The 26,832-nt window shown below is 30.0% G+C and overlaps 1 protein-coding gene, 1 long non-coding RNA gene and 2 other non-coding genes across 6 annotated transcripts; 2 read left to right on the top strand and 2 right to left on the bottom strand.

Moving 5' to 3' along the window:
• Window positions 1–562: 562 nt before the first annotated feature.
• LOC116770205 (beta-glucuronidase) lies at window positions 563–18,370 on the bottom strand. Of its 3 annotated transcripts, none has more exons than XM_032661578.2 (13): window positions 18,087–18,370; window positions 9,899–10,162; window positions 8,690–8,872; window positions 5,586–5,755; window positions 4,877–5,019; window positions 3,372–3,559; window positions 3,067–3,213; window positions 2,802–2,974; window positions 2,402–2,545; window positions 2,248–2,332; window positions 1,927–2,103; window positions 1,453–1,591; window positions 563–1,178 (listed from the first exon to the last, which is right to left on the bottom strand). In XM_032661578.2, exons 2-13 carry the CDS (start codon window positions 10,160–10,162, stop codon window positions 997–999), a joined length of 1,995 nt encoding a protein of 664 aa, XP_032517469.2. In that variant the 5' UTR covers window positions 18,087–18,370; the 3' UTR covers window positions 563–996. The 3 variants fall into 3 exon arrangements, with proteins under 3 accessions (XP_032517469.2, XP_061383773.1, XP_061383772.1); XM_061527789.1 differs by lacking the exon at window positions 18,087–18,370 and adding an exon at window positions 13,382–13,503; XM_061527788.1 differs by lacking the exon at window positions 18,087–18,370 and adding an exon at window positions 10,808–10,918.
• LOC133320203 (uncharacterized) lies at window positions 10,998–20,754 on the top strand. Its single transcript, XR_009753637.1, has 3 exons — window positions 10,998–11,247; window positions 20,089–20,220; window positions 20,329–20,754. It is a non-coding gene; the product is annotated as an uncharacterized LOC133320203 (long non-coding RNA).
• Window positions 20,755–21,460: 706 nt separating this feature from the next.
• Trnag-gcc (transfer RNA glycine (anticodon GCC)) lies at window positions 21,461–21,531 on the top strand. The gene has a single exon. It is a non-coding gene; the product is annotated as a tRNA-Gly (tRNA).
• A 3,867-nt stretch (window positions 21,532–25,398) lies between these two features.
• Window positions 25,399–25,471, bottom strand: Trnak-cuu (transfer RNA lysine (anticodon CUU)). The gene has a single exon. It is a non-coding gene; the product is annotated as a tRNA-Lys (tRNA).
• Window positions 25,472–26,832: the final 1,361 nt, after the last annotated feature.

The following is a 26,832-nucleotide window of genomic DNA, read 5'->3' on the forward strand; positions in this document are numbered from 1 at the left end:
ATAATTAATCATATTTATATGTCTATTTAATATTTATAAGCAATTACGTCTGGAGTTACTTTTGCTAATAATTTTCAATGGCGAACAAACGAACCGTGAAGGAAAACGTCGATTATAGCAAAAACATATGAAATGATATAAAATGTTTAATGGTTAAAGACGATTTGTTTTATTTTGTATAGATAAGTTGTAACTTAACGAAAGTTCCTATAAAGAGATTTTTTGCAAAATTATTACAGACAATGAGAAAATTATGGGCCATATATCACTGCATTATACGAGTCCTAATTCAATGATTACTGTCATTCGAAGTTTTTAAGAAACATTGTGAAGATGTCACTAGTAATGTATCTTTTTTAAATTAAGTATTAATCCTTGAATTAAATACATCACTCTAACGAATGTATCCATGTTTTAATTGTTTAAGTTACTGGTCACGCTAACACCCGATGGTCACATACTTGGATATATGAATTATCATTCTATCTTTTTTTGTATAGTGTATATATATATAATTTAATATGGAATGAAATAAGGTAGAGATTAACAATAAACAAATAAAAGTATTTCTTGTACTTTAATAAGCTATAAAGATTTATAAACATCACATAAATATATTTATATTAAATTCACATAATAATATAACGTAACATTATGTCTAAAAATACAACAGTTATAAATTATGTCGTTATTAATTAAAATTATTTTTTAAAATTATATCTCTTCACACATTAAGTCTATTCTATTTACTCAAGATTAGTCGATATCAAAATTAGATCGGTTGGAATTTGATTTTAAAGTAACAATAAAATCGGACAAATAAATCCTTTTTGGTATCAAGTCGATAAGTATACTATGGCACCGCGATATCGAACAAAATATTTTTAATCTGTGTAAATTACAATGACAATAATAAGACTGTGGTAAAGAATTCGATTGAAACATCAAACAAGTAAACAGTTTTGTCGGTGGTCATTTTTACATATTGTGTATATGTTATAATTCTTCGTGTTTAAATGGTAGATGGTCGCTGACGTAGTACGGTGATTCAGGTGGTGGCGAGTTAGTGTCGGCGGCGGCGAGCGCGAGGTAACGCTCGCGGAGGTGATGAGCGGACGCTTTCGGTTGGCGCGAACGTGTGAATATACCTTTCTTGTTCCCGCCAACTCGGGTTATTGCTGTCACATAAAAACGTTTGTATTATTTAGATATTCTCTTCATCCTACCTTTTTATAGTGTACGTTGTATGTTTATTTGTAGAATAAAATGGTTCGGGTAACAAAATATTCAACTGTGATAATCTAATAATATATCATCAATAACATTTTTTTGTAAATACTTTCTCTATACTTAAAGATATATATGTTTATAAAAAAAACAAAACAATGAATATGTATCTATATATATCTCGAGGGACTAGATTTTTATTGATCTTTAACGAACTATACATACTCTGAGCTGTTTTAAAGTCAGCGAAGTTCCATATGAACTCTCCCACGAAGAAGCCCGCCTGTCGCAGACGATCGAAAGCCTTGAAGTGTTCCGACATCAACGATACTTGGTACTCCTCAGACCATACGTATTCTGGCAACTGATTTAACGTCACATTTCAACATTACTATTGTAATTTTTAGACTTTTGAAATTTTGTTTACGTCTAAATAATTAATAGACAGGTTACTCGATTTAGGCATGACACATCAGTTTATCTCCGAGACTGTTTATAAATAATAGGAAATTAAAAAAACTAAAAGGACGTCCAAATACAAGCCAAACAACTGAATCGTCATGATATAATTAATTAAAATTCATGGAATATCATTAATTTAAAAAAAAAGGCCGAAAGCTGTCAACCTCTTTTTAATTATAAGTGACGTTGGCAGAATATACTATGCAGGTTATAAATTAATAAATTCAAGGTAATTACCAAATGGAGACCAGCGATAGTGTCAGCTCCGTACTCCATCATGATGATGGGTTTGTTGTATCTGATGTTGAAGGCCGTGGCCTCGTCCGCGACGTTAGCGGCGATGTTTAATAACGAACCGGTGTTAGAGTACCAGCCGTTGTAGCGGTTGAACGATATCACATCTAGATGTTGACCCTGGTGATGAATGATGATGATGATGTGATGTGATGAATATATTGTTTTATAGTTTTCAATTAAATATATGAGTGGATTCGATAAACAATAAGATCTATTAATAAAAATGATATTTTAATCAATTTGAGAATAACGGCTACTCACCGATCTATCAGCGATATGGCTCTGAGCTATAGCTATAGTGACCGGTCTAGAGAGATCCATTGATTTGACATGTTTAACAACTTTTCTGAAATAATAATATGTTATAAAGACACTTTCATAAGAATAAAAAATAAATTACTTTTTATACTCTTACTGGAAATACGCGTCGGCTCTGATGTTAGCGGACCGCGGCTCGTTGGCGATGGACCACATGATGACGCTGGCGTGGTTCTTATCACGTCTGATGAGCTCAGTGAGGGACTGTTTGTGTTTCTCCAGCAGTGAATCCGTGAAAATGCTTAAAAAACAATCTATTATTAATACTGTGAGTTAGTCAGTTACGAACATCGATGATTCTTCGTCTTCTAAGACCGTTTTACCAATTATTTGGGGTCGGCCTTCCTAGTTTTGCGTTTCCATTATGGTCGAATGTGGCGAGATCTTTGTTTAGGTCTTTTAATACCGAAAATGCTTGTGTAGTTACAAAGTTACATTGAGGGGCACAGATATATGTTATATTTTGCGCAAATAGTTTTAGTTTAGATGAAACTCACTCGGTATCGACACTGGGGCATTCGTCAATGATCATGATGCCGTGCTCGTCGGCCAGCTGGTATATTTCTTCGGCGTAAGGATAGTGCGAGGTTCGGAATGCGTTACCGCCGGTCCACTTTATCAAGTTGAAATTCTTCACCCACAACACCGGGTCCCAACCTTTACCACGCAACTGAAATTATGAAATACTTTAATGTTTTGGCCATGGAACATTTTTTATTCTTCAATTTTGGTACACAGTAGTAGATATATGTCTATACTAACGTCTGAGTCTTCGTGCATCCCGAACCCTCTGAGGTAGATGGGCTTATCGTTGAGGTAGATTGAGGTGTTCGTCCACGTGACAGTTCTAATGCCAACTTTAAGACTGTAAGTGTCTATAGTTTCACCGAGCGAGCCTATTAATGAGGTCTGAAAATGTGGTTTGTTTAAATGATTTTGAATGTTCTTCATGAATGTAATAGATAGGTACTTTCGTTATCAATGATTTAAAACACCGCTTGCATTAACGGAATCAAGACGTAGAAAATATCTTTATTATAATGTCTTATGTATAATAGTTGTCACACCTTCAAAGTATAGAGGTAACCTGGTTCCGGGTGCATCAGATAAGGCCACCAGAAGTTAGCGTTCCCGATCTCCAGTAGACCAGCGCACTCATTAGCCGCTGTCACTTGGTTGCCTAGTTTGTCGTATAATTGAACGAAACATTGCGCTCGCGGGGTACCCTTGTATGTTATGTTGTAAACAACGAAGCCTGGAGAAATATTTTAATTTAAAACAATACATAAACATTAAAATACACTAAAAAGTAATCCCGAAAATGTTGGTGATTTTTTATTAAATATTTAAACTATTCAATCATTATTTAAAATAAAATTAAATAGAAATGTAGTTTAATTTTTACAATGCCAGTACAAAGTTGAATATGTTATTGATTGATTGTTTGTTTTTATCTGTACTGTAAACTCATGAAGTCATAACTCATTGAATGATTGACGTATTCAGCCAAAAGATATCAAAACAGATAATAAAGAAAGCTGCGAATAAAGTCGATGTCACACATACATGTTATATAATGTTGTTTTAATAACATTCTGTTCAGATCAACCTCGTTCGGAAACCGTTAACTTATTGTCGGCTGTACAGTGATAGGATCAGTGCATTGTAGTTTGTGTACCGGTTAATATATTCCGATGCTTTGCGGTCTAATACTTTTATAAACATACGCGATTCCAACCAAGAGATACATATATGAATGTCATAAAACATTCTAAATTCTACCGTTTACTATGTGAATGTATTTTTTTTTACTTTATATTCGATACAGTTTTTCTTCAAATAGGTCTCTTACAAATTTTGTCTACACGTAAAGAACGTGAAGCAGTCTCTTTAACAACTATTTAAACATAAGTCGTTTAAATCTTATATTTTAACATTATTGCCCTTCGTACAGCTTTACCAAAAATATTTTTTTTCCAATTTATATTTAATAAGTAAAGTATTTTAATGGTCTTTAATTATTTAATAAGTTGAAATTAGATGAGCACTAGTTTTTATTTGTATAAGCCGTCCAGGGTCGAGCAGTTGTTTTGTCGACCAATATTAAATTATTTGAAACAATAAAACTACATAGACATATACATATTAAGAATATAAACACTGACACAATTCAAACTTATTAAGGTTAATATGAAGGCCTTATATTTAATATGATACTTTAAGAAGATTAATGTAACGATATTAAAATGATGTAAGCCTCCAAAGAGTTCCGTTCTCGTTTGAATGTTTTTAATTCTGTTACATGCATGAACCATGAAGAGTGTCAGTTAATTACACTTGTATGAATGTAGGAAGTGGAAGAATTATAATCTGAGGATGAAATATCAAATTAATTACTTGTTTCCGTAAGATTGCTAACAAGAAGCAAACAAAAAATAACAAAATGTACGTCTCAATTAAATTTATCTAAAGTTTACGTTCACCACCAAGTGTACGTTTAAAATTGACCAGCCCATTATGGTCTAATAATCAGTTAGACTATTTCCTTGGGATTTTTGTTTAGTTGTCTTACCTGTGAGTCCTTGTATGTCTGTATTCACGATGACGTCATCTATGTATGTCTGTGGCGTCGAGTACAGGAACACGGAGCGGTGAATGCCGGCGTAGTTGAAGAAATCGAAGGTGTACGTCTGCTCTTGACGGATTTTGGAGTTTCTGTATTATCAGCTGTTTTTAATGTCGAAACAGAATACGAGGGTTTGATGCGTAATTAAGGATTTTACCAAAGTCGTTAGATGAATATATCAAAATGGTAGATTTTCGAGATTTTTTTTTGTAATGTACTTTGCTGTTAGCCCTGTGGCTTTGAACCGGAAGGAGGAAATATTGTTTTATTATATAGGACTATCATATTGTTTGATTATATATGTATTTAACACATTTCTGCCCGATAACAGAGCGGGGAAACAAACCAAAATAATAGTAAGTATCTTTTTTAGTTAATAGATTAATATAAAGTTGGTAATTTGTTTAGACGTTTTTTATATAAAATGTAGATATCATCAACAGATGAAATATTCACAGCTGGAGGTTTTAAATACAAACTTTTTCATGCGATAGCTCTAAAAAAGGCTTTTATCAGGTCGTACAAATACAAAGTTCTCGATTAAATATAACAGATAATTAATAGGTAGGAAAGATATATTTGCATGTATTCATAACTGGGTTCAGTCCAAGACAATTATAAAGAAAGTTATAATTTAGCATATTTTTAAACTCACCCCACAAATATGTCCTTGATATTGCCCTGTGGTACGGTGTCACTAAGCAAAGTGTTGTCAACGACGACGGTGAGTAGATTGCTCGTATTGTATGAGACCATATCAGTGATCTCCACTTCGAATGGAAGGTGTCCCACCTCGTGATACGTGGCAGCTTGACCGTTGACATACTATGATAAATATCATCTTCATTCCACCTCATAATATTAGGTATAAAGTAATTTTAGTATAAATACCCCATTTTCAAAATAATCATGTGAAAAACGTTTGTATATTCACGTTATCTTTATGACATGACAATTGCCTTTCCTGTTAATTGTAAAAGCACTTAACATTCTAGTTATGTGCGATAGTAAGTTTATTATGCGTTCAGTATGTTAACATTTAAGATATTTGTAACGAGTTATTTTAGCGATAGCAATTATATGCCTAATGGGAAATTTATGTTTATTACGAATTTCGTGCGTTGATAGCGCTGAAAGTGAAGGAAATTTTATATTTCGTTGTACTACTGACGAATGACGATTTAGGTGTCCATCTAATAAGAGCTTTAAAACATGACATATTAAGTGTACCTCATTACCTATTATGTCTATGAGCTGAGTCCAAAATCTATATTTTAAGTACATTTTAAGCCAAGCACTGATTTAAGGCAGTAAACACACGTTTGTCAGCATGTTAACATCACAACTCATTGGACAGCTTGCATTGAACAAGGATAAAAAAATACAAGCACTAATAAGATTTATCACAAATAAAGTAACCGAAGACTGTAAATATGGAGCCCCGTTATAAAAGTTTGTTTGTAATTTTTTTTGAGTTTAAATTAATCACGACCTGATTATACTTATATGGGGTGGTAGTTCAATATTTTTTATACTACCCAACATTCGCATTTCCACTAATTATGTAAAAAAAAAAGTCAGCTCTTGTTTTGTTAAGTCATGTCTTATTGTAGGTCAAATTTGGATGTATCCGGTTATTATTCCAGTAACATCCGACAATAACTCAAGACTATATTAAAACTGATAGTGTTCGTGTTATGATATCGTAATGATAACTTTCATCACTATCATATTGCATGCATTCCTCAAGAATATGTCGCAATGGACAGCCGCAGAATAATTTCCATCTTGATTTACTCGATTTCTACATCACGATAATACATACATTGTAAATTAATCTGCAGTTAACGGCTGTGAAGCATATTGGAGAGATTGGTACGATTGAAATATGCGAAGACCACACTTGTATACCCACGATTAATATTAATAGTCATTAGTCTGATGTAAATTATTATAAAAAAGGTCGCCGATAAAAACTATTTTTAAAGGAGATAACGTCTTTTTTGGTATAGAAAAACAAAACATTTCTATGCATAATGTATTTCATTTTACACACTCCGTCTAAAGGAGTTTGTTTTTGTATGATTTTTTTTTGATAATGATAATTCATTACGAATAAATGCAAAATTATAAAAAACGCGATCACGACATATTTAACATAAAATTTATACATTTTTATACACATTACGTTAGTGTTTGCAAATATTTTATAACCTTTTTTATTCTGTCCGTACTTCTGTTTTCAGAAATGAAAACATAAGTAACAGGATCTCAAATAATAATAATATGAAAAAATAAATTGAATTCTAATGGATTCTGAACGACACTCCACTTTCTTTGGAATAGTACAAAAATCTTTAATTTTATTTGCACAATGATGCTATTCATTGTATCATCTACCCACACACTAAAGTAGACTGAATAGTGCTTGTTAATACAGGGCTGTCATTACACAACACCGCCCTATCATTAAAGAGTTAATTCTGAACTGGCTATTACTTAGTAGGCCTAATTTATAATGGCTAAGGTCAAAGACTTGCGGTCTTAGTCATGATTCATGAAGTACATCTGTTGAATTGTGTGTATATTTGTATGTATTCAACCGAAATACAAAAAGTTTCGTTGTATTATGTAAAAGTTAAGCTGTCAAACTTGACGTATATCTAAAAATTTTATTTACTTATAAGGATATAGATGAATGTATCATTCCAAAAAAATACAGATAACATATTCTCAAATATTTCCGGTGTCGCCATTTTATAATAATAAGGAATTTTAAGTGTTTACGTCGTTTTAATGTTTAAAAATTGACACTTCACAAGGTATAAACTCGTGAGTATTTGATTTCAGTGTTGTAAATTTATTAATATTTTTAATATAAAAGATATTTTTTAATTAATTGTAAAATCTCAGACGACTACTACGAATGACAGCGAATTAATGTTATATAAGGTAACTTAGTCCAAGTCTAACTAAGTCCAAGTCTCACTATGAAAGTCTATATTGACCTGATGTAAACGTAAATTAAATTTCAGATGTTAAGCTAGGTCAATATCGGTCATTCGTTCGTCGGTGTCGCGCTGTCTCGCTTGAACTGACAAATTGTTCAATTATTTGCAATTGGCTAGCGACAAATGATTGACACAGATACCTACATTTAGTTAGATGCCTCGTATTCATTTGAGAAAACTTCGTGATTTCTGTGAAGATCTAAGTGAAAATTGATCTGTGCTTTTCCAATTAAACAGGTATTTTCCAGTTTTCAAATAATAAATTTTCAAATGAGTTTTCAACGTACACAGATGAAAAACTATAAACTATCCGTATTTAGTCTGACGGTACGCACTCGTGATAAGACTAGAGATAAATTAAGTGCTTCGAAGTAACTAACAACAATGTAAATTCTTAGAAAGCTTAAATCCTTAAATGGATATATTATATTTTTTCTATTACATTGCATATGTATTACAGTACATGTATCTTGAACTATGATGTATAACTTTAATTATTTTTGAAAATTTTGTATTCTTTAATAGAATAGACGACGCTGAATAAGAAATAAGATTCAGAAGAGTATTTGGCACATTTAAATACTACATAAAATAAAACTAAGAGGACATCAATTAATTAATTAGTTTTCAAACAGGATTACTTTTAAAATACACATGACATTCAAATAATGCTATGGCAAATAAGCACAGTAAATGTTTTTAAATAAACTTGTGTACAAATGTCCTCTTATTGTCGAGGTATACTTACAACTAGAGCCGCGTAATGTACGCTGCTGAATCTCAGCCACACTCGTTGTCCCGCGGTTTTCCACCAGTGAGGGACGTAGAAACGGCGATCGTACCAAACTAGACCAACGTGATCCCTCAGCGAAGGATCCTCTCCCACGTCATTGTATGAAGAAGGCACCGGCATATCGATCACGGGACCAGTCTATTTGATTTTAAGAAGTTTTATAAAGAATTTATACGGGGAATTTAATTATTTTCATACTTATATACATTGTCCTACAAATTTTAGATCTTTTTATAAGTTTACACTATTCATAATAACTATAGGGACTTCTTTATAATATGTGATATTTAACCGTTATTTTTAAGAAAGTTTAATACACCATAGATTATCAAAATGAGAAATCCTATACAGACAAAAATACATACAAATACTTTTGATTTTAGTTCCAGTGTTTCTAGTGGGAAAAATATATTTTTTTTGTCATAATATAATCCACGAACCAAGCATTAACTTTGAAGTGACTTTATATAATTTAAGACGCAGATGTATTAGATGCAGCTTTTAAAGAATTCATGTTCTTGAACTTTAATTTTAGATCATTCATTCGTTGGCAACATTTGAATTCCTTTTTTCACAATTTATATAAAAATTATATCATGGAATTAGCATTTATCTTCTTTTAACATTGGTCTATTTTATTTTTTAATTGACAGTATGTTTGAAGTAAAAAGGCTATTTTATATTTACACAATTTAATTTTTTTTATCAATTAGCTTACTGTCGGATGTATTTTTTTTATTAACTCTTTTTTTATGATGAAGGTCTTGAATTAAGCCATATATGAAAATATATGAACGTCGAATTTAAAGAAATAGACGTCATTATAAAAAGTAAGTACTTATTTTTTAAGATCTCGTTACTGCGTCCGAATAATTATAATATAATATAATGTATACTTCAAAATATTTAAGCTTGTAGTTTGTTGGTGTAAAAATAATAAAGCAAGTTATATCCTTGAGAAACCAGAATCCGTGTTGACCGAGCTTGTGGACTATGAGTACAATAAACTTGTAACAAGTCAACACAGAATCATACTCGTAAGGACTTAATCAGTTAATCACTGTTTTCTTAAGAAGTCTCCCAAAATATATCGTAAATGTTAATATTACGACGGAATTTTTAAAATTAGCATTATAATATAATAATATATTTAATTATGTTTACCTTTTCAAGATCCTGTTCGTACCAGCCATTTCGTTGACCGTATTCAGGATCGGTGGGTGATTTTCTGAATTTCCATATACCGTCTAGTCTTTTTAGGTCTCTCGTCTCCGATGCTTGGGGGTATAATGTACCCCCGACAAATGTGGATCGTCTCTTTGGGGTTTGGTTAATCTCGTTCGTGCTGGATGTACCAGGCAACTCCGCCTCCACTACTGTTAAAACCGCTGCGATGAGGAACAGACGAGATCTGGTTGATAACATCATCTGTAAGAGATGTTATCTTTCAATGCCATTTCAGTATCCGTTCGGCGTCTCAAAATAATTTGTGAATATTTCTTGTGTGTGATGCTAATGTGGTATTTAAGGCTGGACGAATTTATTTAACTATAGATAACAAAGACAATTTAAGCTTGGATTTTTTTTTGATATTTAAATCCTAAAGAGGAAGTATAAACTATTACGTTCTGTTACCATAAAACGGTTCTTATGAACGTGAACATCGAACAATGCGTTTGTAGAAAGTTTTCTATAGAACTACAAACAAGCCATCACTCGTCACAAGATAAGAGATCACACGTCATTCATAAATAGACGTTTATTTATCTCCGTAACTCATCTCAGGAACTTTGACTCCAAACTTTGATACAACAGATGACAATACAATAAATAAATTATATACATTAAAAATACATGTACATATTTTGAAATATTCATAATGAATACTCTTATGTCGTGACACAGGACTACAATATTTTTTTTATAATACAAGCCGATTATAATCTGTCAATACGTCACAAAGAATAAGAATAATTTACGTTGACATTATAAAAATATTCCTTAAATTCCGTGTCAGTGATATCTTAAATAAAAAAAAACATTAATTTATAAGTATGACATAAAATATCTAACCGGTATTTTTGCCTCCAAATTCGTTTTTACCATTCGTTGCTGCCGACGTCCGAGCAAAAGATATAAAACGGTCCAATGGTGTGTGTTATAATGAATTTTGTCTTGGACATAATTGGTTATATTGGCGTGGGATTACGAAATCCGCTTTCTAGCGCATGCGCATTCAACACTTCATAAAAATTCTGTGATGAATTCCATGCGCCACCATAGGGTTATGTTTTGCAAATTGTTTACATAACAAACATTATTTAATGACGATAAAGTTTTGTATAGATAAGTTATTTACATTAATTCATTCGTATTCAAACCCAAGCATAACGTGTTGTGTTATAATTAATGGAGGACAAAATGAAAATTTATAATATAATTTCAAGGAGAATATATCCGATAGAAGAGAGGTTAAAATTATTATAGACGGATAATTCATGTTCTATTATGCGGTATGTATTGTGTGAATATTTCCTTGAAATATGCACTGGCATTCTCGTGATTGTTACATGACGGTAATTAATCAATTCAATTACGTACGATATGCCATTTTTTGTTGTAATCTGTGAAACCTATTGTTAATATATATTGATATTTATTAACATAATTTTAAAATATTATTTTATACCTGACAGGTGAGATAATTTTGCTATGTTCTGTTACTTATTGAAACTAAACTTGTGATATTTTCCGATTTGTAGTGTTCTGATTAATTTTTGTTTTCATGGCACAGATTGATTTATTGAGTAGAAGTGGAAGCGAAGCATGGGATTGCTCCATTTTGTGTTGTTTGAATTCAAAAGAATGTTCTTAAAATAATCATAGGATACACTGATTCATCGTATTTCATCGGAGATATCAACAATTTTAAGGGTATCATAACTATGAGTGTTACACGAAATGTTATTCGTTTACGTAATTGATCCATTTGTGATAATTCCTTATTATTTTAGTAAGCGCAGAGTTTGTTCGGGCCGTCATATGTTTAGCACAAGTTTGCATCGTTACATTACAAACGGAGTTTTAACACTATTTCATTCAAAAATATTCTCACATTATGAGAGTTATGTTACTAAGTGAGAATTGGGAATCCTAAGCAGTGTGAGCTGAAGATTTTGATGAACGTATTTCATGTTAAATATAGTAGAACCTCGTTAAGTCGAAAACCTTCAAATCTCGAAAAAATATTTTGTTCCCTTCCCTTAAAACACTAAGACCTCAATTACTCGAAATCTCAGTCCTCTATTAGTCGAAATATATATATCTCTAAGTATAGTAAGGAATGTTATTCAACATCCTGCTTATATGAAGGGTGTAGTATAAACAATAATGCACTAAAAAATATATACCAAAAATTATTGCCATAACATAAAAAAAGAGATGTGGTAACATTTGAATTTTTCCCCAATTCATATCACGATATAACAGAGCTGCTTATTTAGAGGTCATATTTATAATTATATGAGTTCGATTACCTTCTTTACCAAAAAAAAAAAACAAACTCGAAAGTTTTTTCTTAATGCTAATGAATTTCGAGTCATGGCAACATTTGGTCATTGATACTAGTGATGTAATCTACATATTATTAGCAGTCGTTGGTCATTCACTTTTTATAGATATTAAATATCATAAAGATTATACATTTGTGTCATTTAATAGAATCGATAGTCGTATTTGCAGACACGTCAAATGAAAATAGCTTTATTTATTTACAAAGCTATTTAGTAACAGGGACATTTCATTTAAAATGAATAATTAAAAAATGAATATTAATATGTATCATAAAATATTATGCTTGTGAATATTTTTTTTTTGAAATATTATGAAAAAAATTAATTAAAATATTATTTTGAAGTATCTTTTGTGTATTGGTTTAACGATTTCAACTGACGGATAGATTTAACTTCAGTATGAAAAAAAAGTAATGACAATCAATAAAAACGAACGATGTCGCGGATACAAGCTAGTCTTAAGTATTATTATATTACTTTTAAATTTAAAATAATAACTAAGTATAAAATTTTACCTGCTTTGTTATTGATTCCATTATATATTTCTTTGGCCGTTATTAAAAAAAAAAATTATTTGAAAAGTTTATAAACGTAATTTATTTGCATATCATATCTTGGATTTGTTTAAACCCTTGTTTGTTTAAACGATTCGTTTGGTCGTTGAGGCATTGAATGGCTTAAACTTAACCTTAATTAAGGTTTTTAGTTTAGACACGATTCTAATATTATACAGAATATCGTTATTTTAAGAGCATTTGCCTTATTTATCTAGTATCATATAATATAATAATTTCTTTGTCAAACGGCTGTGATGAGAAAGTCATTGTCGGCGGATATCAATATAATTGCTATTGCGTTAATTTTTTTTTATGGTAAAGGTAGCAACGGAGCAGACGGCCTATCTGATGGAGGTAGTACCGTCGCCCATTGACATCCGCAACATAGATTTGTGGAAGTGTTGCCACCCTCGATTAGGGAAGAGGGGGATGAAAAAGTAGGAAAGGGATTGAAAAGGGAAGGGGTAGGGGTAGAAAAGGGTAGCAAAAGGGAAAGGGCAACCGACTCCCTCACTCACCGGACGCAACGCAGCCATTAAAGACTACTTCACGCTGATCTCCTATGAGAGGGTGGTACTTCCCCGGTCGAGCCAGCCCATGTTCGAGCTGCAGTAACTTGACTACAGCTAGGCTCTACCACCTACAACATCAATGCATTCTAAATTTTATACAGCTAGGAGTTACACATACTAGGGTTTTTTGGTGTTGTCTAAGACGTTTAATGCATACAAAAATGTATATCCTTCTAAGAATTTATAAAAAAAAAAATACGAAATATTTTATTGTTATGATTTATGATACTCACTTGGGTCCGAATCGTTTAATAAAAATAATCTTACTGGCAACACTATTGACCGATTGAATGACATTTAACATTGCACCTACTTTTTTTTATATTAAGAGACGAAAATATGACAATTCGAATAAACAATTGAGTTAATTCCTATACAGTAAACAACACAACAGCAATAATTTAAACCTACCGCCAAACTGATAACTGTGACAAACAAGATAACCCAATTCATTTGATAAGCTGTAAAAGTTTTCCAAGCAGATTTCCTAATGTTAGTTGACCGCGAGCAACAAACGATTACGATTGCTGCAAAACAATTATGAAACGATCATTACTTAGACATTTGTTTATTTTTTTCATTACATACCTACTCATGATAATTTATGTGTAAAATATACAATTCATTCGCCCCCAATTTCTTTATATTTTATTTATTTATTAATATCAATTATAATACTTTATCCATTACCAAAGACTCGTATTCAACCGGCCAATATCAATGCTTATATGTTTAAATATTTATTGTTAAATTAATCTAAAAGTAGGTTTCTGATAGTTTATGCTTTTTTAATATATATGTTAATAAAAGGCAAAGAATTTCAGTTTTAGTGCCTCAAACTTCAAAGAATCATTGCAGAAGTTTTGACAGTTCCCGTTGACAGCACGAGGTTACGCTTGTGTTGCTCGCCGTTACAAACTAATGCTTTTTATAAATCATTCTACAATTACGTACTAAATACAAAACTAGGTAATCATTTTTATACGGTTAATTATAAAAAAAGATATCCATATTTTATTTTTTTAACACCTATTTTTTCTGTTTACTTACATGCAGTGTAAGTAAACAGAATTTCTAATTTGTCGAATATTTTTTTGTTATTTATTACATTTAACTGTTATATGATGCAAGTAGAATGTGTCATTCTTGCTTATTCATTAACTAAGCATACATATTTAATGTGGATACATATTGTATGGGTCTCCTTAGGCCTGGAATGTAAGTGCATCCTTAGGTCTGGGCTGTATACATTAAAAACTTAATAAGTACTAAATTCTGAAGGCGAATCTAATATTAAATTTCTTTTAGCAACCTTTTTTATAACAAACTAATGAAGTGATATTTAATTATTAGTCATATACAATACAGTTTTGGCTGAAATAATAAACATTATTTCAAAATATTTTTTGATTGGCAACATTTCTTAACGTCTTTCAAAATTTCCGTTGCAAGTTTGTTTCTTAAATCAAAAAGGTTGAACGGATTTAAATTTATTGAATCGATAGTTTATAATATCTATGATTAAATACCATAGATTTGATTTCATACAGTCGTACCCTGGACAAGAACCAGGTGAAATTGAGTAGGTCCGGTTAGAAAACATAGTATAGAAGGGTATAGATTACATTACACGAGAAAAAATATGTACATACCAAACTTTTTTTCTAAAATTCTTACATCAATCTTAATATTTTTTATGTATTTTAACATCCTTAATATAAGCAATATATAAAAAATTATTTATTTATTTTACTCTAAATATTCATAATATAGACACAATAAGAATTAAGAATTTGGTAAAAAAAAAAAAATCAATATAAATCTAATTGTCTGTGAATATAAACACTTACATATATCGTATTATAATAGCTATTACGAGAATTATTACGTGTTAATGTAACAAAGCAGCTAAGTACATATGCGAAACTTAATTTCAATTCTATTTAAAGCACGCATTCAAATAATCTCTCACAAACGAAGCGATGTTTCCATACCATAACTTTATCTTAAAGGTACAATGACCTAGCATGTGCCATTAAAAAAGTTAGCAGCATTGATACAAAACCATTAACCTCCACTTATCCTATTTACCTGTAATTATGTTAATTGGTAATAGCCAATAGGTAATTAACGTGTAACACTAATTCAGGTATGTTGCTTTTTAAATTCAGTTTAAACTCATTTTTTTTCACAAGATTTGACAGACGACTTTTTTTTATTAAATCAACAATCAAAGTTTTCAATTATTCAGGCTATAATGTTATTTTTATTTTTATGTCAAGAAAATTTATTATCTTATAAAATATAAAAATGTATAGGGTTTAACACATTGGCCTGATTTCTTTTAACTAAACATTGATCGGTTTCAATACAACCTTATCGGGCGACGGCTATAATGTGTGGATTTCCTTAACAATGACGTTTCCATTTTAACAGCTATTAAATTTTATTGTTTGTCCTTAGCTTGCTAAAAGTCATAAATACTCTATGTTAATATGATTTTTTCAATATATTCCGTTTGAAACAGTTTAATTTGAATACGGATATTATTTTTATAAGATAAAGATAAAAATTCAAAGAAAGTATTCGTCGATAATGTATAAGTATTGCATACAAAGGGTTTGAACACGCGGTCTGCTATTGATATTGGATTTAGTATTCGAGGTACTGCTTGTAACAGTACTTGTATCCACTGTGTGACATTACCTATATATAGAGCTCAATTAATACTCGCACTGAAATATTAAAAATGGCTATATAACAAAAATCAAATATATTTTATTTTTGTTCTAAAAATATACCTACATAGTATGGCAGATTCATTTAAACGCTAAAGTACAGTCACGAGTTTGTTCCTAGATATGTAAAAAATACAAATACCTCAATGTATTGTTTTTGAAACAACACGCTGTGAGTAAAATAATTAACAATTGCAGGTGTTGGCAACAATAAGTTACATACATTCGTCGTGATTGGATCTGAGTAATAATATTCTGTAATATGGAAAAATAAGCAATATTGTTTAAATTAAAATCTTTATGTTCAACTGCGCCATCTGCGGCATTGATTACAATTGTTAATACGTCAATGTCATTTACAATAAATAAAAATACCGATAAAGCAATTAGTTACTAAATTTTAAACGTAATTTATATTCACAAAAAAAAAAAACAGAATCCAATAAAACAGTCCGATATTTAGAACTATGCTCAAATAAATTGCAACAGATAATATAAAAAAGAACAGAATAAAAACTCAAAATCTAATATTGATAATGTTGGAGGTTTTATTTATTTTTGTTTTATAGAAATATGCATAGGGAAAAAGCGCTAAATTTTCTTCGTACTGTTCAAGAAATAAGTTAGATAAAAAGATATTATATTCGGTGTTGAGTGTGATATTGCGTTTTAATTACAAAAATGTGCATTAGAACTTTTTTAAGCATACCTAATAAGTATATACATATAATATGGTTATCATCTTAGGGTTAAATTATATTCCAAGAACACAATATTAATCTGTAGTAAAATCTCCACACTATATAAAAATTAGTTACTTACAGGAATTTTAAACCAAATTTTCGGTCTGTCACTTATCTGTATATAGTTTTGTATTGAAAATAAAAAGGAAACGTAATTAAAAATCGTAAAAGAACAATAAAACTGTACGTGAATCACATAATTTGGTAACACGGAAGTGTTGAATAATAATGTATTTAATTTTATAAAGGTTTTTTCTTAAATGTACATGAACGAAATGTTAAGTTATCGTTTGGTTAAATAAAGCGAAAGTTGCCATAGTATTTACATAATTACATAGTTATATTGTTATTTAATAATATGTTTATATACTATTGTTTTTAACTTTCAAGATGAAATAATGTATATCGCAAGTTTCTTTTAAATGCAATTCTTTTTACTTCATCATTTTTTGATGTATCGCAAAACAAAATAATCTTAAATTATATTTCAAAGGGTTAACTTTTTTTGGTTAAGTAACTTCTCATTTTTTGTTTGCTCTTTAAATTTAACAGAAAAGGAGTACATTTATATTTAAACATTAAATGTTATCAAATTTTGCCGCCATCTTAAGATTATTGACACAACACTAAGTAAGCAATAACAACGTAATATTCTTTGTAATTTTGTCTGTCTCTTGTTCCACTTATCAAGAAATGTTGAATCGATTAATGATTATAGGATAGTGTTTAATAGAATATATGTTTATAATTATTAAAAATTAACTCACCATTTTGAAAATCGTAAGACTTTAAAATCATATATATATATTTTTTTACAATAAAATTGTAAGGTGTCAAATAAAAAATCACCACCTAAAATATTGCATATTTTGATAGAAAATTTAACTGTCTGCATTAAGTATATATATTTTTTCTATTTCTAAAACTTATTTTAACTATGTTAGTAAATAAAATGCAGATTAAGTTATTAAAGCATGCAAATTTTTGCAAGAATTAATTCTTTAATTCGAACTAATAAATAACAAAATATAATGTTAAGATTAAACAATCGCCTACAATTTAAATATATTGAATTGTTAAATAATTGTTGAACGAATGTGTAAATAATACATTGAGATGTATTATTATAAACTTGTGATGTGTTAAAAAAAAAACAGTATTTATACTCACCGATAAATTAAAAACAACTCAACTCGTAATATAAATTATCACTTTTTTTATAAATACAGTTAATATATTAATTTTAAGAAACATTCATGACAGCGTAATAATTATCGCGCGCTATTCTTTCGCGCTTTTTAAGTAGACAACCGCCTTCTCCTCCTACGTTGTCAGACTGATGCCACTTGCCAGTTGTGAAAAAACTGTCACCGGCAGAAAATAAACCGACCGAATTAAAATATATGCAAGCATTACGGTTCAAGATGCATGTATGTAACAATGCAACACGATCACGTTATATCAATTCACTTTCTAGTGACTGCGTGTTCCCGTCCCAGTGTTAAGAACAAACTATATAATATTGATAACTGGCGATTAAAGGTCATTCATTCACTGTGACGCTCAAACAAACATTAAATTATGAGACAAGAAAAGATATTAACATAGACAGTGTGTGTAGTAATTTATTTACTTATAAATGTAACTTTTTTCATTATACTATTAAGCATCTGTCCTCGCTTGTGAAATATTTAGTAACTTTTTTTTTTATTAATAAAATATTGTGCATTGACGAAATTCATAATGGCTTGTTGTCGAAATAATTCATTTTATATGCTTAGCGTATCAAATATATTTATGTATAGATTAAAATGAATGTATTATATATAAGGTTAATATAATTAAATGAGAATATTGTTCGCGTAGGAACGAAATATATGTCAGGTCGGTCGTGATATTGAAAAGGATTGTATTGAACCGATCGAGATCATCCCAGAGCCTCACGATAACAAACGGGATTTAGGATGGCCGCAACCTTGTCGAGCCAATAACCTTGTATCTGATTCTTACAATTTGAACCGATTCTATGCATACAATAATTTTTTTTCTTGTCATTGAGACTTCTTCTATTTTAACATCTTTAATAATATATCCTGTCCCCTGATAGCGTAGTTATTTGCGAAATCCTATTCAACTATTTTTAACAGATATCTTCATTGTTATACAGACATTATATTTTTTACTGTATTATTAAATACGGTATGTTTTTTTGTGTATAATTGTAGTATATAAATTGCGATACACTTTACATCATTTTATTCTATATTTCCATATCTATTGTATAATTAAAGAAGTTTGTGATTGTTTAAGTTTTTAATTGAAACTAAGACATGCCATTTAATTTTCGTTATGTTATTTGAAATGCTTTTAATTCTTATGTATGTTACCACTTAGTAATGTAAAATTTTTTATTCTCTAATACATACGTTCTTCGTACTTATATCATCAATAATATTTAGCCTTTGTATTCAGCCGATGTAATACAACTTTTTCCTTTATAAAATAATAATAACAATAATAGTTTAATAATAATAAAATAAATAGTTTTTATTTAATTATTTCACAACAAGAGACGTTTCAACGTAAATTTTCTTCAGCATCTTACGCCATTTAATTTTATTTTTAAATTTCGCAACTATCACATCATTTCGAAGGCATTTTACGCAATAAAACGGATTTTGTACAAATCAAATCAATCACTATCCGTCTCACTGAGTATGATTTATCAGTGACGAAGTTTCGGTACAAACATAAAGCGTTTATTAAAGATCTAGATAACACTTCTTCCCTAACGGATGGATTGTTTCGAAAGAAGGTTTCGGAGTCTTCTAAATGTTTTACATTGGACATGCTATGTTCACTTTTTTACCGTATATATTTTATACCCTATATATTTAAGAATAATCGATATATCTCCATTTTCTGGTATAATAGCAATCGGGAACAGTATATGAGGCTGAAAAGGTAATATTTATTAATAATTTGTTGAACTGCGCGAGCTGAACTTGAAGAACAACAACAAATTCAACTAATAAGTCGTTGTTAACATTGTTAACATTGTTGGATTGACTGATGGATATCCAGACTTTTTATCCATGAAGAGAACTGATTGAAGGGCCACGCTATCTGGTATTGAATCCAAAGGACTGATGATTTTGTTTTTAATTTTTAGGATACTGGAATGGCAAAAGTCTTTGAAGCAGCCATAAGCTACCATCGTAAGATGAGCTCCCCTAGATCTGATGGTACGGATGAGGTTGAAGGAGCTGTAGTCAAGTTAAGGTCTCCTCCCCAAGTAATAGTAGTTAGTACCCCTAATCAATTAAAAATTCTCTTTCAGCTAATATTCATTCCTTATATAAACTTATTGGTCTTTGTATTACATGTGCCTGATGTTTCGGATTCTTTGCAGAAATCGTCATCACGGGCGGACGACATGAATGTATATGTGTATCAAATAATAAAAAACGCTCTGTAATATCCGAAAACTTTATTTTCATTTAAAGGAATACACGCGTACCTAATCTTAGATTCATCCGCACGATGAAGCCAAGGAATGCTAAGAAGTTTCGTCATGTTATTTATTTTGGTAGAACAAAGTTGTTATTAGCCTTTCTATTACTTTATTTATATTGAATATAACTTGACACAAGTTTTTGGTTCCATATAAAAAAGTACGAGCATCTCCTGAACAATACTATTGTATGGATATGATATCATATAGCATGTGACGTTGCTGACTCCGCGGTACCACAACACGCCGTGGGAACAAAACGGATTTAAAATACCAATCCAAAAATCTTTGCCACTCTAATAAGAGGACCTTAATATAGTTTAAAGTTTATAAATAAAATTCAAGTATACCCTTTCAGTAAATTGTTTTAATTTAGATATCGTAGTTTTTACACCGCCTAGCCGCGGTCTTTTAATAAAAAAAATATTTACATTCTATGTTTCAAATCTCCTGACTCATACAGTTTAATAAAAAAAGTGTACACATAATTTTCCTCCATATCTTCATTCTTCAGGAGACATTGGCAGAATATACTGTGCATATCATAATATGTATAATTACTTCATAATTAATGTAAATTAAATAGTCGAATCTAATCAAATGATGTGTTAGAAGTTATCAAACCTTTTAAATAATCATACATTAATATAAATCTTTCTGTCTGCACTTCGTATATCTAATGTCAAATTCAAAATAGAAGTTTATAGTGTTATTAACCGCGAAATAACCGTTAGACATAAAACGGGTATTGCCGGAATATAAATTGATTGACAGATAAAAATAAATAAATCATCGTGGTACGATTTTAAATCAATTTGAAAGGTGTTTTATGACTTATAATTGGTTGGAAATAGTTCTCTCAGTAATTAATGGTAACAAGAAGATAAAATATTGTCAGTAACAGGTTTTTAATATTGATAACATTAAAAGAATCATTTATTCAAATTGATTTATTTAAACAAATATAAAATATGTATAGATATTTATTTTGTATCTGCTACTTACCATATAATTCGCAGGTATTTTATAGGCATCGGTGGTTCAGTGGTAGAATGCTCGCCTGCCACGCGGGCGGCCCGGGTTCGATTCCCGGCCGATGCAACTTTTTGTCGGTCTTATTAATTAATAGAACGAGAAAAGATATAGCTAATTTTCTATTAGGTCGTACGAAGAGACTTTTGCAAGAAAAATGTCCATAGAAAATATATTATATATATTTTTATTTCTAGCGTTTATTTAAATATTCAAAGACTAAAAAGAATACAGATGTATGGATAGCCTCCTCCTTTTTATTTAATCGATTGAAAATTCTAAAAGCGTGCAAAGGTTCAATTGTAAAATAAATTTTGTTTTTTGTTTTTATTAGTGCCATCTTACGATGAACTCAGTAAACCTCCTTAAAAGTGCAGCTATCTAAGACTTTATAAGTTTCACCTATTCTGCACAAGATGGCGCTTAAGATCTTACAGTATGGTTCCAAATATGTTTAAATATTGTGACCATACGTATGATAAAATAATTAAAGCATTTTAATATTTTATAAACAAGAATTAATCCATGGCGGTTCAATCTCTTCAATGTATTTTATACGACAGAAACAAAAAATTCTTGGAGTTCTAAATAATTTCCCCGACACTAGGAGTATGTAAGGGAGAATTTTTTTAACAGTTGTCCAAAATTATTTCAAATAGCCATCGAGATGAAGTAGGCTTTTAAGTCAAAGTTATCTAATTGATCAACTTGTTAGTCATGCTCCAACATCGATGTACTTATATAACACAAAATAAATAAACCTTAAGCATTTAATGCTTCTGTATTCAAAGTCTTAACTGTAAAATAATATAAGGGTATGAACGCCACACCCTGTGCCTTTTAAGTCGGCGAACACCGCGCCCATAACTGTATGTACATAATACTTTGGGACGAAACATGTCGGCGTACTCTAAGATAATCCACACAAAAGTAATTGGAGCACGTTTTTTCTGTAAAAGTTAAATCGCCCGTTTGTTGAAATGTGACTGCAATTGATCACAATTTTTTTTTATTGACTCACATAAATCCTGCTTCTAATGTAAAACTGACAGCGTGTATTGATGTATGGTTGTAAGTATATTGCCATTTGATGCAAAAATGCAATTACGAATCCGTTCAGTAATTTATCTGAATCTTTACAATTTTTGTGACATATTTGGTTTTTGAACGTTTTTGCTTTTATATAGAAAGTTCTTAAATTTTTTTTTGCGTATAACAAATGTAGTAGTCGTTCTTTGTATTTTTGATTACGTTTATATTAGATATTACCAGACGATTTGCTTACATTACACTAACCCATTATTGGCAGAAGACAAATATATTTGTACATATTCGAAAACAATTATAGTTTCCTTCAAAATTTTGGTATCAAATGAAATATTTTATAAGACTACGATTTTAAAGATGATTACGGATGCTTTATTTTATAAGAATAATTTAAATTTACAACATCATTTCATGTACTCGACAGAGAAAGTAATACAAACATAAACTGACAATATTATAATAGAGCCAAGTTATAATACAACAATCAAGAATCCGGACCAGCTTTCAGTGAAAAAAAAAACATCTTCCGTCCGCCAACGTGATTTTCAAGATTGTGTCCGCATTACTTTAATGATCTTACGAGTAGGAGGTATTGTTTTCGATATCATTGTAACTGTAAAATAAATTATTTAAATATTTAACTGTGTTGTTTTAAATCGGATGCCGTTTTTAAATTAGAGTGCGGGCTTTGTGGATTAAGTCTTAGTTAATTGGATACACGGTCCACGGATATTCAGCATCAAAGGAAAGGAGATTAGTCAGGAAAGGTTTTGTTCTGCAATTGTTTTTACAGCGGTCTGTTAATTGATGTTGTGTCGATTTAAATAAAACATTAAAGGTGTTATTTTGTTACTGGAATACTGTTTATTGTTTTGACTTATCATAGTTTGTTAAAGTAATGTAGCAATTTTTTTTCATTTTGATTAAAAATCTGGATTTTGGGATGTAAATTCTGAGTCTGAGTCTCAGTTTTCTAGGAGTGATTTACTTATAAATATAAATGATTTTGGGACATCTTAGTATTACAATACCATTATATGTATTAATTCTGAATTCGATGATAGAAGATCAATCATATAGAATAAAAAGAATTATTAAAATAGATATAGATTTTTAAAGAAGTAACTCTTTGACGTATGTATAATGAACATATGTGTATGTAATAAAAAAAAATATTATGATATTGTACATAATCGAATAGATAGACATATTGTTGTCGGTGAGTCATTCACTGTGACACATTCATATTTAATTTTATAATTGCATTAAAAATTGCTAGCATCCGATGCATTTTTTTATCTAATGTAATAAACATCTGACGTTTAACTAAGCGATAATAAGTATGGCATATCGAATGAAAGGAAATTCACTTTTTTTTTCTCATCTCGTCCTTTTGAACAGGCTGAGATCGAGACGATGCTGTCTATTCATAAGTATTCGTCTTCATTGATTTTAACCAGCTCAATGTCTTTTGTTAAGGAAATTATTTTCTCAATTAATTCTATGGGACATAAACTGTATGAAATCTAAAAGAAATTTGGCATCCGTTTGTTATTAAGAGCTTTATTAAATCTGATCTTAAAATACAGAATAAATAAGCGTTCACACATTTGAGAATTTTCATTCTTGAGTTTTGATATATAATATGACTGACGAAGAAATTTATGAACAAAGATGGAAGGAATTTTAAATATTTCAAACAATTTTTACGATAACAATTTCATTTTCTGATATATTATTTCTTTTTAATATTCAAGGTACATTCACTCCGTTGTAATTTGTGTTATCTGTGTAAATAGATGCTTTTGAAATCTTAAAATACGTTATCTGTATCTATTTTTGAATGTTATTTTATTAAATTCTTTATTCATATTTAAAAGGAAAATGATTTTTTATATTAAAACATTTTTTATACGTTCTCTTATTTTGCGTTGACAACACATAACACAAATAAGAAGCTGTAGTCGGGTTGCCATGCGATGTCATTTATAATGAATCATACAACATACGAGCACATTGTTTAACCTCTCATTAAAACTACATTCTATTTCTTCTATCAAAATACAGACTTCCGACACATAAGTGATTAACAGAACTAATAAAGACCTCCCAAAAATTTGAAGAGTATGAAATGACTGTATAAATTGAGGTATTCCGTTAATAGTGAACGATAACGTATCAGTAGCTGTTTCGTGATATTATAAGCAGTGAGCACACGAGATAACCCTCTAATGTACAATCAATAAATCACTCGGTATTCACCGCTTATCTCGGGGTGAATACTTTTGGAGCTTTTACTGCTTCCTGGGAATTCCAGAAATGTTTTTTAAAACTTTTACGCCGTTTTTATGTCCATACTAATGTACAATCTAAGGAACGTAAGTGAACGTTGTATCGTAATTTTAGGTTGAAATGTTTTTCAATATTTATTTATGTGGAAAAAAAACAGCGTGTCATTTAAAAAATTAATTTGATTTTTTTTTTGAAGTAAAGGTAGAGCCAAAATAGTTCCATCTGTTCTAGACATTAGATGACACAGAGATTCGTGAAAGTATAATGCACTTTTTTTCTGTGCACGTTCATTTGCGTTTAGTGAAAAGCCGTTAATTTGAAATTACAAACAGACAATACATTGTCACTTATTAGTTTAGATTTAGTAAGAAAGTCAATGAAGTTCTGTTAAAGTGTCACGCTAGATGGCTTTATGCTAAAATTAGTGGGCACGTGCTTTTTTTCTTCAAAACCTCTGATACTAAATATGGTTCTGTTAATATTTTTTAATTAATAACTGCCTGCACTAATAAAATAAGATATATATATATATATATATATATATATATATATATATATATAATTGCAATTTATGTTTGAAGATTAAAAAAGTGAATGCGCCCAACGTGGGGCTCGAACCCACGACCCTGAGATTAAGAGTCTCATGCTCTACCGACTGAGCTAGCCGGGCTGTATCTGGATACTTGAAATAATAAGGTCGGTCATATCTATATTAAAATATAAAAATTTTGCAAATGTTGCTCAAATTATAAATAATCATCATTGATAAATATTATATTATTTCAGTTACTTAAATCTTACGTACATTTTAGTCAATTGTAGATATATTTTAAGTAGAAATGTTATTTAGTAGTGTCCCTGACGTGGAATATAAGACTTATTACAACTAGAAACATGTTTCAATAAAAGACAGTATTTCATTGATGATATCTTTTTATTTGTAATATTTATTCAAACTTTATGCAATATTTTTAAAATCATGATAAAGATCTCATTTACGGAGAAAAACCTAAAGAAATATGAATGGAAAAAGATGAAAAACGATCTCATTCAGAGATATCAGATAAGGGAGACTGAGGTACACATCGAGGGGTGCTTAAGAACGATAGACAAACAACTGAACTTGCTGGTAAGGGAAACTAAATATATTTTTCACAATTGTATAATAACTGACTAAAAAAAAATATATTAAAATAAATTTGATAACAATTTAAAATAATTAATTTCATTTAATTATAAGTCTGCTAATATAATTCATTTTTCGTACAAATTTTTATTTAGTTTATACAAAGTTAGTTACTTATAGTATTTTCGTTAGTTAAGTTAATTAGTTAATATGTATAATGAAAGAATTAGAAATATGTGTACTCTGAGTTAGGTCATTGGTGTTGTTAAGTCTAACTGTGCACGCTACCACGCTTCCTGTCGCAGACGATCGCTGAATATTGAAGACGACCGTGGCGCCGACACACACTTGGTAATCAATTCTTAGCCAACTTAAAGATAGTTTAAAATAAAATGGTGTTTAATTTGAACATGTTAAATCAGTTTTTTATAAAAAATTATTTAAACATGTACTCTTTAGTTATGAACAAACATTATCATTGAATGATATATATAAAAATTTATAAAATTTTATTGTGTTCTTTGCTTAAACAGATTTATTATATTTTAAATACGGTCGATTTAGAATTAAATCATAAGTCAGACTCATAGTAAACGAAGCAATAGTCAATTGGAAATCGCCGTTGTTGACGAGTTTTTAAGGCTGAATGAATGAATCATCAAAAAATCAATGTTAAAGGTTGTATATATTTTAAAACAAAGAAATAAGTTATAAATGATATTGTATATATTGTAGTCGTGTAAGGAGGTTTTATAATTATAAGAATTGTGAGCATTAAAGTAATTTGTATCATTACTTATAAGATGGATGTCAAGCGGATGTGTGATTCATGAACACATCTATAGCACCGCCAATGCCACATTCATTAAAAACGTTTTCTGCTGCGGTTAGTTCTGCTTACGTTT

The sequence above is a fragment of the Danaus plexippus genome, assembly GCF_018135715.1.
Source record: "Danaus plexippus chromosome 13 unlocalized genomic scaffold, MEX_DaPlex mxdp_15, whole genome shotgun sequence".
Classification (NCBI taxonomy): Eukaryota; Metazoa; Arthropoda; class Insecta; order Lepidoptera; family Nymphalidae; genus Danaus; species Danaus plexippus.